At 42.2% G+C, this 19,004-nt stretch overlaps 1 protein-coding gene across 4 annotated transcripts in view; it reads right to left on the reverse strand.

Moving 5' to 3' along the window:
• Nucleotides 1-14,630: 14,630 nt before the first annotated feature.
• The window catches only part of LOC137333080 (monocarboxylate transporter 8-like), a 104,513-nt gene continuing 100,139 nt past the window's right edge, over nt 14,631-19,004 (reverse strand). For all 4 annotated transcript variants that reach the window (XM_067997194.1, XM_067997192.1, XM_067997195.1 and 1 more), the window contains one exon: nt 14,631-16,036. In XM_067997194.1, the coding sequence (XP_067853295.1) occupies nt 15,810-16,036 (227 nt within the window). In that variant the 3' untranslated portion in view covers nt 14,631-15,809. The remainder of the gene's footprint in view (nt 16,037-19,004) is intronic.

The following is a 19,004-nucleotide window of genomic DNA, read 5'->3' on the forward strand; positions in this document are numbered from 1 at the left end:
TCCTCAACTTCTGGCTGCACTCCAGTCCCTGATCTTTAGCTGCCCAGTGGTGGGGTGGGGGGGGCAGTTGGGTCAGATCCTGGGTCCAGCCAAGATGGCCAACCACAGGTCCAGGTTGGACATGGCCCATTGGGAGGGTGGCTCCAGCTGCTTGCCTCTCCTGCAGCCTTGTCTGTGCCCGGGTGGCCCTGGAGAAAGAGCATGTGGAGTCTGCTGGTATGCTTAAGGTCTTCCGCAACTGTTGGGCACCACTGGGACTGGAGTATATAATGGATAATATTTAATTTGATAAAACGCAAATTATAAAAAGGAAGATTTTTTAGTTGAAAAAGAAACCCACAATGTTGCAGCAAAACAATGATGGTTCTAATATCTAACTTTGTCTTGAGGACCATTCAGTAATGCTCCAACATACTGCACTACTGCGTGATAGAACATGGGTTTGTGCCTTTTGATTCCTAATGAATGAGCTGATTTCAGTCATGGTGCTCAAGCAGTAACAGGAAGAGTTTTTTCAAAAAGACTTTGGGCCAATGGTTACATTTAATATTTAACAGGGCTATATGGATACTGGGGTAGCCCTGTCAACTTGTAGCATTGCCCTTTCTCCTGCTAAAGAGCAAGGAAAAGTAACAACTGAATTCTAGCCTCGTCAACAACTCAGACTAACGTTTCCTGAATGAAGGCCTAGAAGAATGTGGAGTGGTGAGTCTGCTGAGGGCCAGAGAGACAGAGCTGCAATACGAATACCATTCCCTCTTACCTGTACTATATTGTCACTTTAAAAAAAAAAGTCTCACTCATGCACAGACACACAAGATCGGATGGAGGATTAGAATATGGCATTTCTTTTCACCCCTCTGTTGTGGAAAATGGATAGCCTGTGTAGGGAATTCCCTATTTTGTGTGATTCTTGGACACTGGATGAATAGTCAAGCAAAGAAAGTCACCCTCACGGTAGTTTTGTTAATCAAAATTATTTAATGTTGTCATGAAGCAAAATCAAACCATACATATGACTTTCCTCTATAAAATCCTAGTAGACACTTAATAGTTTGCAACGTTATTATGTAATGACTTAACAATTCATACATCAGGAAAATCATTAATACATATACAAACTTTAAACCAAGGCTTTTGCTCATCGGGCCTGAAGGTTGATCAGCTCTTCAGTACTTGAGGTCCTCTTGCATGATGTTCAACTGCAGTGTGTGTTCCTTGTGACTGTGAGTGGTGAAGAAAAGATTTTGTTCTCTCAGTCTTTTTATATTTTTTTTACCAATAAGATGTCGGATTGGGAAGGGTCATTCTTTTTGTCCAATCACTCCCTGTTACTATGCCTCAATCATTAACGTACTTCAGTGATTGACAGTTTAGGCTTTGGTCATGTGACTGGAGACCTTTGATGTAGAAAAGACCATGTGCTTGAACGATGGCCTTTCATGTAGAGATAGCCCTCTTACATTTCTACGCATAAACATTCTTAATGGCCCTTGCGTCTCCAATTTTGATCGCTTCAATGGCTTCAAATCCATTCCTTATACCATTTGACCATATTCTGGATGCAATATATATACTAGTTCACATACTGTGCTATTACTCACAGATGTAAATATAATGGACTTTGTTCAGACCCCATTGCTGCTGATGGGTAATACTCAGCACATTGTGATTGGAAGTAGAGTCCTTGCTCCCTCTCAGCTTATTCTCTTCTGATTTCTCGTTCTGACCTCATTCTTTGCCCCACTATCTGATATCTTAGTTCATAATTCATTCTTTCATCTTTATGACTTGACTTGCTGTGGATTTGTACTTCTCACCTGGTTCCTGTCCTATGTTTGTAGCACTTTAGGGTTAGAAGATTGTCTAAACTGACACCGTAGTGTAGTACTGAGTGCTGAATTGGAAATTGAACTGCCTGCCAGCTCAAGAGGATGTAAAAGATCCCATGGAACTATTCCATGAGCAAGGGGTTCTCCTATTACCTTGGCCAACATATCTCCCTTAAATCAACACTAAAAACACTTTAACTGATCATTCTGTTGCTTTTTGTGGGGTCTTGATGTATGTAAATTGTCTGCCTGATTTTTGCCTACATAATAGTGGCTGCATTTCAAAAGTAATCTATTGGCTGTGAAGCACATTGGGATATCCTGAGGATATAATGAGTTACAAATAATGAAAGTTCTTTGATCCACATGACTGAGGAAGACAAAAAGCTGTTGGGAATTCAGCTGGAACTGCAAGGTGTTCTCAACTTGAATTTTTCAATAATTTTTTTAAAATTCTGAATTTTTGAATGTTAAATTTTATTTTGGGGGTGGATGAATTGAAACCTGTATCTGAGATATACTTGTGCTGGAAATAACATCATTAAACACTGCAGTCATTTTAGAAAATGAAATTGGGGCTTATGTGCTGAATTCTGTGCTCTCAGATGAACTGACTGCCTTCAGTGTGATTTTTGCAATTTTAATATACTAATTGATTATTGTCACTCCTCACATTTCCCTATAGATGTTGATTGCTTTAATTCAAAAGGTTGTGGATTATTTCCCTTGCTACTGCACAGTCACAAAGGCACCTCCACCATGGGCATGCAAATAAACTCAACCAGCTGTCAAATTTACGGAACATAACTAAGCATTGCAGTCACACAAATAGACCAGTGGTCTATATTGCACATTGTAGCAGTACACCTGCAGTAAAATTCTAAATCTGGGAATTTTTTTTTTAAAAAGGAAGTAAAACTCATCACTATTCTTTCCCCCATTTCTTATTATTTTCAAACTCTGGCAATTCACGAGTGCAGTGACAGAACAGCTCAATTATACTGGTTAATCCATTCATAATGGGCAGAAAATGAACCTTTGCATAGGACAATTTCTGAGCATGCTCCAGAAAGATGCCTTGAATAAAAATAAGTTTTGAAAAGTTGTATTTTAGCAGTGCATTTGTTGTGTTTAATGTCGCAGCGAGGGAAACAGGGCATCTGAGACCTGAGTGAACAGGGCAAGCAACTGTATATCTCCTTAACCAATCAAATTGAAGGATTATGAAATTAACAGCACAAGGATTGAGAAGGAAGTGTAGGTTAGAGAGGGTGAATTCAATGTCAAATCAGGTAGAGAAAGAGAGGGAAAGGAAGATTGAATTAAGGGAAAGGAAAAAAGACAGGAAAAGTTTTTTAAAAATTAATTTTAAATTTTACATTTTTAAAATCTCCAACAATTAAAACCTGAAGGAATGAGACTCCACACTTGTAGTAGTTAATTTTCAGTGCCAGAGAGGTTGACTGGCAGTAATTAACACTTACCATGTCGTTAAAAGGGCACTTAGAAGGAAATGGACAAGCCCTAACTTGCTGTGGTGAGTTTAGTTCACATCTACCGTGCCAATACAGCAACTTCACGCTGTTCAATGCATTTCAATGGTGAGGCAGACTGAGAGATACCATATTCGTGAAGCTAAAGACGGAGCATCTTCGACAGCAGGTTGTGGATTTCCGCGTTTACCCCTCACCTGAAGTTGCTGCAGCATTTGCGCATAAATAACAGTGAGCGCTATTAGTCTCACTGTTTGACAGCAAATTCTGGGCCAATATTGGTGCAGTGAGAGAGAAGAATGCTTTGGGCCCTGGCAGAGTGAATATGACTGCAAATCTGATGACCATCTGCATAATCCATTTCCATTTCAGTAGAATGGACCTATATTCTCTGAAGTTTAGAAGAATGAGAGGTGATCTCATTGAAACGTATAAAATTCTTAGAGGCCTTGACAGGGTAGATGCTGAGAGGCTGTTTTCCCCGGCTGGAGAGTCTAGAACTAGGGGTCATAGTCTCAAGATAAGAAGTTGTCCATTTAGGACCAAGATGAGGAAAAATGTCTTCGCTCAGAGGGTTGTGAATCTTTGGAATTCTCTACCCCAGAGGGCTGTGGATGCTCAGTCATTGAGTATATTCACTGAGATCGATAGATTTTTGAACTCTAAGGGAATCAAGGGATATGGGGATTGGGCAGGAAAGTGGAATTGAAGTAGATGATCAGCCATGATCTTATTGAATGGCAGAGCAGACTCGAGGGGCCGTATGGCCTGCTCCTGTCCTATTTCTTATGTAAGGAATCTTACAACACCAGGTTATAGTCCAACAGTTTTATTTGAAAATCAAATAAAACTGTTGGACTATAACCTGGTGTTGTAAGATTCCCTACATTTGTCCACCCCAGTCCATCACCGCATCTCCACATCATGGCTCCTATTTCTTATGTTCTAATTATGGTGGCCCCTTGGAAATGACATGCTACATGAACCCAACACTGAAGGAGATGTAATGGAATGCAGGAATTTATTTCATAAGCCAGTATATGTCTCTGTAAATGATGTTTTTGTGTTTATGTGCAGCTCTTCCTCCTTTATCCTTTAATGCTATTTACTTAGTGCACATGCTGTTATTGCTGATATGTTTTCGCTGCTGCTGGGGTTCAGGAGGTCACTGCATATATTAGTCTGAGTATGCCCCTGAGGCTTACTGGCTCCTAACCTCAGACTGATCTTGACAATCTTGTAAAAAAAGAAATAAAGAACCTTCAGTGTAGGAAAGCGACTGCAATCTGGATATAGCCATCATTGCACAGCTCCTGTCAAGCAAGGTTTCACCACAAGGTGGAGACTGGAAGGTGCTAATTCTGCATCTTGTTTCCAAGACTCATTCACTGACACTGGAACTGCAGCATCAAATAGCCAAAACACTGCTTAATATGTGGAGAATTTTTTTTCATAATTTAGTCAAATATTATGTGTACACAATGAAGGGATCTCCCTTAGCAAAGATAGAAAATGGAAATAACTTGCTTTGATTATTTACTTAACGTTTCTAGTTAATGTGAACCATCAGCCAAACTGATCAAATGCATTTCAAGGACATTTGACTATATTCTAACCTTTATAGAATGGTGAGCTCGCAATACTGTGTGCCCACCTTCAAAATGATATTGATACATTGGAGAGAGTTCAGATAAAGGTAATCAGGATTTTAAAAAAATTCGTTCATGGGATGTGGGCGTCGCTGGCAAGGCCAGCATTTATTGCCCATCCCGAATTGCCCTTGAGAAGGTGGTGGTGAGCCGCCTTCTTGAACCGCTGCAGTCCGTGAGGTGAAGGTTCTCCCACAGTGCTGTTAGGAAGGGAGTTCCAGGATTTTGACCCAGCGACGATGAAGGAACGGCGATATATTTCCAAGTCGGGATGGTGTGTGACTTGGAGGGGAACGTGCAGGTGGTGTTGTTCCCATGTACCTGCCACTCTTGTCCTTCTAGGTGGTAGAGGTCGCGGGTTTGGAAGGTGCTGACGAAGAAGCCTTGGCGAGTTGCTGCAGTGCATCCTGTGGATGGTACACACTGCAGCCACAGTGCGCCGGCGGTGAAGGGAGTGAATGTTTAGGGTGGTGGATGGGGTGCCAATCAAGCGGGCTGCTTTGTCCTGGATGGTGTCGAGCTTCTTGAGTGTTGTTGGAGCTGCACTCATCCAGGCAAGTGGAGAGTATTCCATCACACTCCTGACTTGTGCCTTGTAGATGGTAGAAAGGCTTTGGGGAGTCAGGAGGTGAGTCACTCGCTGCAGAATATCCAGCCTCTGACCTGTTCTTGTAGCCACAATATTTATATGGCTGGTCCAGTTAAGTTTCTGGTCAATGGTGACCCCCAGGATGCTGATGGTGGGGGATTCGGCGATGGTAATGCCGTTGAATGTCAAGGGGAGGTGGTTAGACACTCTCTTGTTGGAGATGGTCATTGCCTGGCACTTGACTGGCGTGATGTAGTCCAGGTTTTGCTGCATGCGGGCTCGGACTGCTTCATTATTTGAGAGGTTGCGAATGGAACTGAACACTGTGCAATCATCAGCGAACATCCCCATTTATGACCTTACGATGGAGGGAAGGTCATTGATGAAGCAGCTGAAGATGGTTGGGCCTAGGACACTGCCCAGAGGAACTCCTGCAGCAATGTCCTGGGGCTGAGATGATTGGCCTCCAACAACCACTACCATCTTCCTTTGTGCTAGGTATGACTCCAGCCACTGGAGAGTTTTCCCCCTGATTCCCATTGACTTCAATTTTACTAGGTCTCCTTGGTGCCACACTCGGTCAAATGCTGCCTTGATGTCAAGGGCAGTCACTCTCACCTCACCTCTGGAATTCAGCTCTTTTGTCCATGTTTGGACCAAGGCTGTAATGAGGTCTGGAGCCGAGTGGTTCTGGCGGATCCCAAACTGAGCATTGGTGAGCAGGTTATTGGTGAGTAAGTGCCGCTTGATAGCACTGTCGACGACACCTTCCATCACTTTGCTAATGATTGAGAGTAGTCTGATGGGGCGGTAATTGGCCGGATTGGATTTGTCCTGCTTTTTGTGGACAGGACATACCTGGGCAATTTTCCACATTGTTGGGTAGATGCCAGTGTTGTAGCTGTATTGGAACAGCTTGGCTCGAGGCGCAGCTAGTTCTGGAGCACAAGTCTTTAGCACTACAGCCGGGATGCTGTCGGGGACCATAGCCTTTGCTGTATCCAGTGCACTCAGCCGTTTCTTGATATCACGTGGAGTGAATCGAATTGGCTGAAGACTGGCTTCTGTGATGGTGGAGATATCGGGAGGAGGCCAAGATGGATCGTCCACTCGGCACTTCTGGCTGAAGATGGTTGCAAACGCTTCAGCCTTGTCTTTTGCACTCACTCTGCCATCATTGAGGATGGGGATGTTTGCAGAGCCTCCTCCTCCTGTTGTCTAATTGTCCACCACCATTCACGACGGGATGTGGCAGGACTGCAGAGCTTTGATCTGATCCGTTGGTTGTGGAATCGCTTTGCTCTGTCTATAGCCTGTTGCTTCAGCTGTTTAGCGTGCATGTAGTCCTGAGTTGTAGCTTCACCAGTTTGGCACCTCATTTTTCGGTAAGCCCGGTGCTGCTCCTGGCATGCTCTTCTACACTCCTCATTGAACCAGGGTTGATCCCCTGGCTTGTTGGTAATGGTAGAGTGAGGAATATGCCGGGCCATGAGGTTACAGATTGTGGTGGAATACAATTCTGCTGCTGCTGATGGCCCACAGCTCCTCATGGATGCCCAGTTTTGAGCTGCTAGATCTGTTCTGACTCTATCCCATTTAGCATGGTGATAGTGCCACACAATATGCTGGATGGAGTCCTCAGTGCGAAGACGGGACTTCGTCTCCACAAGGACTGTGCGGTGGTCAGTCCTACCAATACTGTCATGGACAGATGCATTTGCGACAGGTAGATTGTTGAGGACGAGGTCAAGTAAGTTTTTCCCTCGTGTTGGTTCGCTCACCACCTGCCGCAGGCCCAGTCTAGCAGCTATGTCCTTCAGGACTCGGCCAGCTCGGTCAGTAGTGGTGCTACCGAGCCACTCTTGGTGATGGACATTGAAGTCCCCCACCCAGAGTACATTCTGTGCCCTTGCTACCCTCAGTGCTTCCTCCAAGTGGTGTTCAACATGGAGGAGGACTGATTCATCAGCTGAGGGAGGACGGTAGATGGTAATCAGCAGGAGGTTTCCTTGCCCATGTTTGACCTGATGCCATGAGATTTCATGGGGTCCAGAGTCAATGTTGAGGACTCTCGGGGCCACTCCCTCCTGATGATTCCAGGTTTAAAATTCAAGTTATGAAGAGAGACACGAAGAACTGAATTTCTTTTTCACTGGAGAAAGAAACATTGAGGGGCCCATTTTCTAGATCTTTAAAATTCTGAGAGGCACAGATGATTGAAGCAGTCATTGACTGTTCGCACAGACCTAGATAATTCAGGTTTGAAGATGACCTAGCCTGTGTATGAAATGAACTGTGGAGATCTGATTTAATACTGCAGTCTGGACCATAAGAGTTAGTTGGTTTTTATTTGTACAATATCAACCACAAATGATATTTTCTGAATAATCATTTTTATTTAGATGCAGAAATGTAGCTATAGTCCTCTAAATGTGAATGGTCAGCATTTGTACTCTGCTTTCAATTAGTATTAATTTTACAACCCAATTGCAAAAGAGGTCTGCTTCATTATGCCTCACAGCAGACACTCAGTCTTCAACTCAGGTGATTTATGCAACCTCTGCTCATTAGTAGAGATCAATAATGACAGACAGCAATTTTCCTGAGTTTTAGTTAACCCTAACGAGCCACTGAACTATAATAATAAAGTGCAGGAGGCGGGACTTCTGGCCACTAACATTTCAGTCAGCCCATCAACTAGATGAAGTACCCAAGGCCCTTACTGGGCAGAAGATTCAATTTTGCAAAAAAATACTTTTGTTCCTGCAGTGAGCATTTGGGCAGCTACCTTAAGGTATTCAATCTCTTAGTTTACATCTCTTTAATTTTGGGGCCTGCAGCAGGCCCAGAATGGAACCCATACCTGCTTTCAACAGGTGAGAATTCTATTGTGCTGCGCAGAGATCCTGAGGTAACCAGGAAATGCCCCTGGGCCCTTGGCAGCAAAGCATAAGGAGAGCGGGCTGAATAAGACCCACCCCCCCACCCGATCTCTAAGCAAGTTAAGTGGGGCAGAAATCAGATGGATCTGGGTTCCACCCCAAATAATGCCCGCCCCCCTCCCAACATTGTGGCCTCCCCATAGGGAATGCATCACATCTCCACTGCACTATAGTTCATAACGTTTTTATTATATAAAATATAAATGGCAGCTGAGCTATTATTTAACACTGAAATAAAAGAAACAATCATTTTATTCTATAGGTTTGCAAAGTTTATTTTGTACTTTAATAAAGACATTATCACTTGGCAACCTCACTTGTGCATAATACCAGTATTGGTGAAGAATTTTCAACATGAAAGAAGGACAAAAATGATATTTATAACCAGCAAATTGTTTTTTTTTTATTCGTTCATGGGATGTGGGCGTCGCTGGCGAGGCCAGCATTTATTGCCCATCCCTAATTGCCCTTGAGAAGGTGGTGGTGAGCCGCCTTCTTGAACCGCTGCAGTCCGTGTGGTGACGGTTCTAATTAATCTTGGTGGGTTCATTTTAACAAGAGAACTACCATTTTTTGTACCTCACTTTGCTACATTTCCCCTGTTTCTACAGTGCTTTAAAAGAACACAGGAGATGATGTGTTATTTTCATTGCTTCAGTCAGCCAAAAGATGGAGCTCAACATGGAAATTATTTCTTAAATCGGTAACCAATCATAACTTCTCATCATGTAATTCTTTAAAAATCTCATTGTCTCGGCGATTATTGATTTCCACAGCACAGTTATGCCTTTTTGACGGGTTGCTAAATCAAGTTTTTAAAAAAGAATTGGATTGAAATGCTGGTAAACTATCCTATTCATGCAGCTGATGAAATTGTACTGTTGGTTTTTGGTATTTACAGTTTACCCTGTATATCTGTACAGCGACGGTCTAGAAATCTTAAAATTTATTAGAAGGTGTAAAACACTACAAATTTCTGTGTAAAAGCTATTCATAGTCAGGCTGATTATACATTACTAGGATTTAAAAGACACTAAGAAACTGTCACATATTAAGTCAGAACTGTATTTTTAGTATCCACGGTGAGCTTCCTCAATACAGCTGTGTCTGATTTCAGATAGGGCAGAGGAGGGTAAGCATCAATTAAATGTTTTTCTATGGGGAGCGAGAGGGCATCAGTCAACTTAAGTCTCTAAGCAGCTGGTTTCAGAACAGCACTGGCCTAGCCTGGGAGTAAGACACCTACCTGCTTTCTCAATTGGAGATAAACGTGGGGTTCAAAGAAAGTGGGGGAGAAAAGTATCTTAAACAGAGGAAAAGGAATGAAAGAATCTATCTTAGGGAACAAACAAATCAAAAGGGGGAGTCGAGACACAACTGATGGGTTCCCTTATTAAACTTTACTTGCATGTCTTTGGGAATTACATCGAGTTACATCGCATCTGCAGCACAGAAACAGGCCATTCGGCCCAAGTGGTCTATGTCAGCGTTTATGCTCCACACGAGCCTCCACCCACTCCTCTTCCTCCAACCCTATCAGCATACCGTCCTATTCCTTTCTCCCTCATGTGCTTTTCTAGCTTCCCCTTAAAAGTATCTATGATATTTGCCTCAACTCCTCCTTGTGGTAGCACGTTCCACATTCTTACCACTCTTTGGGTAAAGGAGTTTCTCCTGAATTCCCTATTGGATTTATTAGTGACTATCTTATATTTATGACCTCTAGTTTTGGACTCCCCCACAAGTGGAAACATTTTCTCTATGTCTACCATATCAAACCCTTTCATTGACTTAAAGACCTCTATCAGGTCACCCCTCAGCCTTCTCTTTTCTAGAGAAAAGAGCCCCAGCCTGTTTAGTCTTTCCTGATAAGTATATCTTCTCAGTTCTGGTATCATTAAGGTATTAAGGGATATGGGCCAAAGGCAGGTATATGGAGTTAGATCACAGATCAGCCATGATCTTATCAAATGGCGGAGCAGGCACAAGGGGCTGAATGGCCTACTCCTGTTCCTATGTTCCTATCATCCTTGTTGGTCCTAATAAAAACTTAAATCTTTCTTCCTACACCCTCCTCAGATTTTCTGTACTATTTGAATTTAAGATTTTGTCTCTTGGGTTGAAACATTCCAACTTAATTTAAATATCAGCTGTAACTGACTGGAATTGAGGTACTCAGCAATGAGAAGTCTATGGTGTCAGAGGAAAACAGAATTATAAAAAATGCTACAGGCAACAGCTAAAAATAACACGGCTGCTGTCATTGCTTGGCCTGTTATTTGTGCTGCCAGGTTCCTGGTTTGTATTGGCTACAAAATGGCACCAAAATCTGATATCCTAATTCAGAGTTTCTGTTAAAGGTCCTTAAATGGAAGCAACATTCAGAAGCTGTTAATCAAACCTCCAATTTGTACTGAAAGGTTCAGCAGCCTTAAAATATCTACACAATTGCAATCGGCAGTCAGGAGGTCTCTTACATGAAAACCTACTTTTGAATCCACAGGTAAATTATTTCCAGTTGGGGTCGGGGGGAGAGATAGGATTCAATTGCTTGACTTTAAAAAACGCAATGTCCCTTTCCCCAAATCTTTTATATTTCTCAGGAATGATCCAATAGGAAGCTTCATGTACCTTAATGAGCTCAAGTATAAAATAATTTATACTTATTTATCACCACATATTGATAAAGCAAATTGGTGAGGAATACTTCTGCGCTGTAAGCATTTTACTGGGGTAGTCTCATTCTACAGATTTTTCTTTACGTCTTCCCTAATTGTACACTGATCAGTGTTATTGCTTTAATACACAAAAACACAGAAAATATTATACAAGCAGCAGGCTTACAAAACATAACCCACACCTAGCAGACATGTCTACAAACAGGTATCACAACTAGTGTAGCATTGAGACCAATGCAATGTGCTGAATAATTGGTCAGCCAGAAGTAAATGAGGTTAGAGAGGTAGTCAGACCCTGACTGTCACCATTTATGGAGCCGATGCCATATTAGCGTACTATGAAAATACAATGAACAGCTTCGCAATGGTGAGCTAACTGAAAATAATTCAGTTTAAGACAGCCACTGTGAATGTACCTCTCAATATAACTAGGTGGATAATTTTACGCATCTTACTTTGCTCCCAGTTGCATGTATGCACAGAATAAATCCCCGCTACTCTCAGCGGATAACTCATGGGGAGATATCAAATCAGACAGTTCCATGACAAAGGCTGGCCCAGTAACGCAAGTGATCAGGTCATTAATGAGTTGGAAAGTCGTCCTTATGAGTGGGACTAAAATCAAAGCATTCATCACTCCCTGTGATGTAGCCTTTTTATATCGCACATAAAATGTACTCACATCAATAGAAATAAAAGCAGAATGAATATTGACACCACTGTGTCAGCCAATGAGTTGGAGGCGGGGCGGGACATGTGGTTTTAATTTCGAACTCATGACCGAAGCTACAGCAGAGTCTCCTGAGTACAGCAGGATTATTTCTCCAGCAAAATGCGGAGAGTGGAGAATAGTTACCTAATACAAATTATGCGCGTAAAATCAATCCCATTTACTTACAGCAGTGCAGTCTCCAGGCGTGATTTTAAGGGCAATGACCCAATCATCTCCATTCTGGCTGGGATCTGTGGTGTCACTATATGCAGCCGCATGGAGACCAGCCACTCCCCTCCCCTCTCTGAGGGGAAATCATAGGCAAGTCACCCTGAGCTGCTCTAAAGAGGGAAAAGGAAAGCCTGTCATCTCCTTGGATGATCTAAACAGAACACCAGTGAAAATGGGTATCAAAAGGAGTAAAAAAAAAACTAACTTTGGAATCATGCACCTTTATTTGGCCTTAGTTAGTTTGTTAGTTAGTTTTTTTTATTCCTTTTGACATCTATTTTCACTGGTGTTCTGTTTAGATCTTCCAAGGAGATGACAGGCATACCTTTTCCCTCTTTAGAGCAGCTCAGGGTGACTTGCCTATGCTTTCCCCTCAGAGAGGGGAGGGGAGTGGCTGGCCTCCACTCTACCACACTCTCTGCCAAGAAAGCCAGCTGGTGGGAGCTCCAATGGGAATTACAAGGGGAAGAGGAAGGATTTCATGTCCTCCTGCTCCACAGCACACTGAGGCCACAGTGATTGGACCCAATTCCATGCAACATCCTTTCATAGTATGGAACAGTGAAAATGAAAGTCAGTTTGATTGGTTACTGATGGCTTGAGGGTGCAGTGACACCAGAGTAGCAAGTCTGAGGTGATTAGGTATGCTATAAACTGAACTCTTTTCAGCCTGGCTCAGAAAAGCTTGGAACAAAGATCCATGCAATTAAATTAATTTCCATTCACATTCATCTACCACAGGGAAACTCGATCACTAATAGCAGCTGTGGTTCCGCTTTGCAAAAGTAACACCCTTTTTTTCTTAGACATCTACAGGCCTCTGTCAAAGACTATATGAACTTAAAAGGCATCACCATCTCCTAAATCACTTCTCATTTTTCAGTTGAAATGGTTCGAACCTGTCATTGACAGGCATTCCTCTTTTTTAAATGCATATCAGTCTGATTACAGAAAGACATTGGGCAGACCTAAACCTGTGGAAATATAACTAAAATGAGAAGAAAAAGGAGATAAAGACTGTTTGAAAATGGATATCATCTCTCGTGTTTTATACAGGAAAGCTTATTTATGGTTTTTTGATTGAGAAAGGATCCCAACTTTCTAATAATTCAAAATAAGAAGATAGTTACACATTATTGCAACTCATAGAAGGCTCTAGTCGGTAAATTCCTTTTGGTGCACTGCACATTATGGAACATTCAGATTAATTTATCGTGAAATGGTAAGTCAAACAGCTACAGTTAGCAAACAGACATCAAAACCTGTTTCTAGAAGGTGATGGCATCACATTACAACTGTACAATACAATTTTATTTAAAAGTGTTGTCTCTCCATTGTAACCTTCCGAGGTTACAAGTTCTTACATCAGGATTGATATTCATTTAAAAATCACTTTCTCCTTTATTGCAAGGGGGTTGGAGTACAAGAGTAAGAAAGTCTTACTACAATTGTACAGGCCTTTGGTGAGTACTGTGTACAGTTTTGGTCTCCTTATCTAAGGAAGGATATACTTGCCTTAGAGGGGGTGCAACAAAAGTTCACTAGATTAATTCCTGGGACGAGAGGGTTATCCTGTGATGAGAGGTTGAGTGGAATGGGCCTATATTCTCTAGAGTTTAGAAGAATGAGAGGTGATCTCATTGAAACACATAAGATTCTGAGGGGGCTTGACAGGGTAGAGGCTGGGAAGTTGTTTCCCCTGGCTGATGCATCTAGAACTAGAGGGCATAGTCGCAGGATAAGGGGTCGGCCATTTAAGACTAAGATGAGGAGGAATTTCTTCACTCAAAGGGTTGTGAATCTTTGGAATTCTCTATCCCAGAGGGCTGTGGATGCTGAGTCATTGAGTATATTCAAGGCTGAGTTGGATAAACTTTTTGACTCTAGGGGAATTAAGGGATATGGGGATCGGGCCGGAAAGTGGAGTTGAGGTTGAAGATCAGCCGTGATCTGATTGAATGGTGGAGCAGGCTTGAGGGGCCGCATGGCCTACTCCTGCTCCTATTTCTTATGTTCTAATGTAGTGCAATTCCACAGGAAACCTTGTGCAGTGCAGTATGGGGAATGTGCTCTTTTCTGACTCAGACCTAGAGTGCAAGCACTTCCAAACCTATCCCCAGATTGTTAAATCTACAACCAGGCTGCAAAGTGTACTGTGCATCTCCCCTTAACTGCACATAGGAGTACATTTAACACTTCCCTGTGCTTTACACTTTGGAAAGGTGGTACACCATTTTTGCAGTATTTTAATATGCTACCGTCTCAAAAATTATTTCTAGATTTCTCCTTTTCTTTTTGATCTGGGCAAAGCAATCTGAGAGTATTCATACAATCTAAAGGCACATGTTTCTATTTTAACTGAAACTGGAGATGGTGCTTAAACATTCGCAAAAACAATGTAACAGAGGGACATAAGTACAGGAGCAGGCCATTCAGCCCCTTGAGTCTGTTCTGCCATTCAGTTAGATCATGGCTGATCTGTATCTTAACTCCTTTTACCCACTTTGATTCCATAGCACTTAATACCCTTGCCTAACAAAAATCTATCAATCTCAGTTTTGAAATGCTACATGCATTCAACCACAAAATAAAGTATTTTAACATGGTTCATTACATAATCCCAATAGGATAATGGAAGTTTTGGGAAAAGGGGCAGGGGGGGTTAGAGCATACAATGTTTTGAGTTGCTTATGGTACTGTTATGCGGATGAATCCTGAAAGCCAAGGGGCCCATCGTCACACACAACTAATTCTCAGCCCTCACTCTGTTGTTTGATGGATAGGTGCAGCTATAGTGTGTGGCAGATGCATAGTCACAGAAGAAAGAAGACCATAGATAATCTAATTTATTTGCATCTGTCACACACTGGAGGAGACGATAAAAGTAATAGAGATATAGGAAAGGGAGGTCCTTGAATAGGAACCATAACAGCACTGCCAGGACCAATTGGTCAAATGCATTATTCTGAGCTGCAGGTAAATCGGGGCAGTAATGGTGAGTACATGTGAGGATTACCTAATGACAGTCTTGTATATGCTATCACTCAGAATCTGATCGAGAAAGCAGCCATAAAATAAGCATCTGACCAAGACATTAATTGAATATTCAATGACCAAATATATTATTTTTAACAACTCCGTGCTGTTCTCTGCCCCAATCCCAAAGTTGGTGGTAGAGAATGATATCCAATCAATGCAAAAAAAATAGAAAGCTGTAATCCTTTTCAATGCATTAAAATTAAGAGCTCCTGATAAAAGGAATGAAGGAAAAACACTGAAAAATTCCAAGTTTTTATGATTATGTATCATGATTTTTAAAAAGAAACTAGGTGATTTTAATTAGAGTTTGCCATGATTGGTTGTACCTGGCTGGCAGAATAATGATGACTTCTCACAAATTATTGTATTGAAACACAGTATGTGCAGCTGGACTGTGGCTAAATTCAACATGGCAGTTAAGGTGCAGGCACAAACATTTTAAATCTGGTGCATTATCTTAAAAACCTAGGCCAAATCTTGAATTTTCACCCTCCTGCCTTCATGGAATTCGTTAGTTTAAGGAATAATCCTGATCTTACGAATGTTAATTTAAACTACTTGAATATACCGAAAGAAAACATCACAGTATGTGCTGGGAAGGATCCCATTCCGGAATGTAGGAGAGGACAGCTTGGCATCACAGTCTATACGCAGGCTTCTGTCTTAGGGTTGTCAAGAAGCATGTCTCCTTTTAAGACATTTTCAGAAGCTAACAACATCCTGCCAGTGCTGGGGTCTTCTTTTTCTTGCCTCTCAAGAATTCGGTTATGGATTATGGGGACAAAGAACAAGACTGATCCCCCAATAATTGGTGGAATTCCAGCCAAGTAAAAGGCCACTTGATAGGTGCCGAGGCGATCAAGAAGAATTCCTGCGTGGAGTAAATGGTTCAAAGATTAAGAGGGTTAGTATTAAACTCCGACACCAAGCTGAAGCTTAAATTAAATAAACCACTAATCTATATGGAAACACACTACTTAGTCAAGTAACAACTTGAATGTGCGAGCTATAGGGGTCTATACAGATCTAGACAGATGGGTAATCACTTACCCCCGGCCTCTGCTCGAGGACTGAATTGTATGTCAACACGTAAACTGATTTTCAATTTAAAGGAACTATATAAAATTTATTGTCAAATTAGAAGGATTTTGTAAAAAAAGATAATGTTCAATCAAGACATGCAGTTTTTCTGTAGATTAATTTCACCACTAATCTTTTCCCAGTCTTAAAAGGGGTTATGAGGTGCAACTATACATTGTTAATAATAGTATAAACAAGCTATATTTATGCATGGAAATGAAAGAGGGAAAAAGCACGAAAGCAAATTGAAGTGTTTAGGAAATAAAGATAATGGGTCGTTTGTGGGAGTGGGTCAGGTGCCTCAATATCAACAACTTGCATTTATATAGCCCCTTTAATGTAGTAAAATGTCCCAAGGCTCTTCACAGGAGAGTTATCAAACAAAATTTGATACCGAGCCACATAAGGAGATGTTAGGACAGGCAACCACAAGCTTGGTTAAAGAGGTAGATTTTAAGGAGCGTCTTAAAGGAGGAGAGAGAGGTAGAGAGACGGAGAGGTTTAGGGAGGGAATTCCAGAGATTAGGGCCTAAACAGCTGAAGGCACGGCCGCCAATGGAGGGGTGAAGGAAATCGGGGATGCGCAAGAGGCCAGAATTGAAGGAGTGCAGAGATCTCGGACGGTTGTTGGGCTGGAGGAGGTTACAGAGATAGGGATGAGCGAGGCCATGGAGGGATTTGAAAACAAGGATGAGAGTTTTAAAATCGAGGCATTGCCGGACTGGGAGCCAATATAGGTCAGCGAGCACAGGGGTGATGGGTGAATGGGACTTGGTGCGAGTTAGGAAACAGGCAGCAGAGTTTTACCATTTCATTTTTATTCTCTTTCCGCCTGAGGAAACATCTGGACTCCACTCTGGGTCCTTCCGCTGACAGTTTGACCAGTTACAGGCAAATTAAAATTGTGTAATACTGGCTCTTCCCCACCACAGATTCGGCCTGCAGTTGTCCACATGATGAATTCTGGATCTTGGGGACGATATCAGAGGAAGGACTCAGCATGGAGGCTAGTCCCTTCCTCAAAGGAAAGGAGGACAAAAATAAAATGCTTGAGACACCCTGCCCACTCCTATACAAATCCTGCATTACATTCAGTACATTTTTAATGGTATTTAATTGTATATTGGACACTGAAACTTTAAGTCTGTCTGAGAATCATACAATGCTACAGCACAGACACAGACCATTTAGCTCATCAAGTCTGTGCCTGTGTTTATCTCCACAAGCTCCTTCCCCACAACCTTTGATATTCATCTATTTCAAGTGACTACGCAATTTTTAAAAGCATTTATGGGCTCAGCTTCAGTGTGAGTTTTATTTTCCAGACCACACTGAGGATGGAGACCTACCCACCCTCTCAGTTTGGCGTAGATGTATGTAGATGTGTATATATCTGTGTTATCATTAGAAATTCTTGGGGGGTGGTGGGGTGGGGAATTGGTCTTCAGCGATAGCGCAAAACGGGTAACAGTGAATCGGCAGCCCATTTTACACCCCGTGCAATTTTCTTTTCTATTGAATAAAGGAAATCAGGCGGGGTGTTAAACTGTCTGTGGGGGTGTTAAACTGTCTGTCAATTTGCTATCGCCAGTTTTGCAGTACCACCGAAGACCAATTTCACCCCCTTATGACCACATTGATAAGGGAAACTGCCTATGTAAACTTTTCATGCTGGAATTATACTCCTGCCAGTGGTGGCACTATAGTACCTCAGCCTGTACTTCAGAGAACGTCCTCAACTTTAACCAACTCAGTTCTCTGTTTCCCAAATTGTTGTAACTTTTGATACTAAACTATAATTAATAATATAAAATCAAATATTATGTAAAAATAAAGATGGGAAGTATGACTTTAACATGGGACCTGTATTATGTCTACGCTCCCTAATACAATTAGGCTGCTTCATTTGAAGTCTTTGTCTTGACTCCACATGTGCAACTCCACAAGAGATCGATGAATAGGTATAAATTACTCCTGAACAATTTCTCCCTCTGAGGGGCTCTAAATAAAAACTGGAGGAATGTTTAAAGCAGAGAGATCTCAATTATTCATTCCTGGTCACTTTTACAGAATTCTAACTTAAAAGCGGAACTCAAACCACTCAAATGGAGCTGGACATTCTGATGGTGTCACTGTGAGGCAGGGTGAGAGGTCTGACGCCCTACTGTAAGGTGTTGACTCCACCGTCAATCACAGGATCAAGTAATTTTAATAATGAAAGGCGTGCACCCTGTGTAAATCTGTTTAAATCTAGCTGCAACGCCACAGTTACGTCAGGAAGGCGGAAAATGTGGAGAAACGTTCCCAATGCTTCCAGAATGGTCAGAATGCAGGGGGGAGGGGGATAAACCTGGTGCAGCAGCAGGATATAAAATCTGCTGCTGCTAACCGGGATAATGGCAACACTGAAAGCAGAAGGAAGGCTGAAGTTCAAGGAAGCAGAAAGAGGCCAGTACCTGTCCATCTCATATCCTCACCCATGCTGTCATTCAGCCATGCATCAGCCCACAGAACTCCCCCTGAGAGCGGGGGGAATCCAACAAGAGTTTTTTCACTGGGTGAAATAGAAACCATGAGGGTGCCAGGGGAGTCAGAGGTGAAAGTGGGATTTGACGTCAGGGAGCCTCTGCCTTTAAAGCATGCAGACCAAGATCTCAAGGGTTCTGCTCTAAAAAGAAGGATTTGCAATGTCTCTGCTTACATGGATGTCCTGAGGGTCATCTTAGAAGGGTCATCTGAGATAGATGACAGGGGTCACA

The sequence above is a fragment of the Heptranchias perlo genome, chromosome 15 (assembly GCF_035084215.1).
Source record: "Heptranchias perlo isolate sHepPer1 chromosome 15, sHepPer1.hap1, whole genome shotgun sequence".
Classification (NCBI taxonomy): domain Eukaryota; kingdom Metazoa; phylum Chordata; class Chondrichthyes; order Hexanchiformes; family Hexanchidae; genus Heptranchias; species Heptranchias perlo.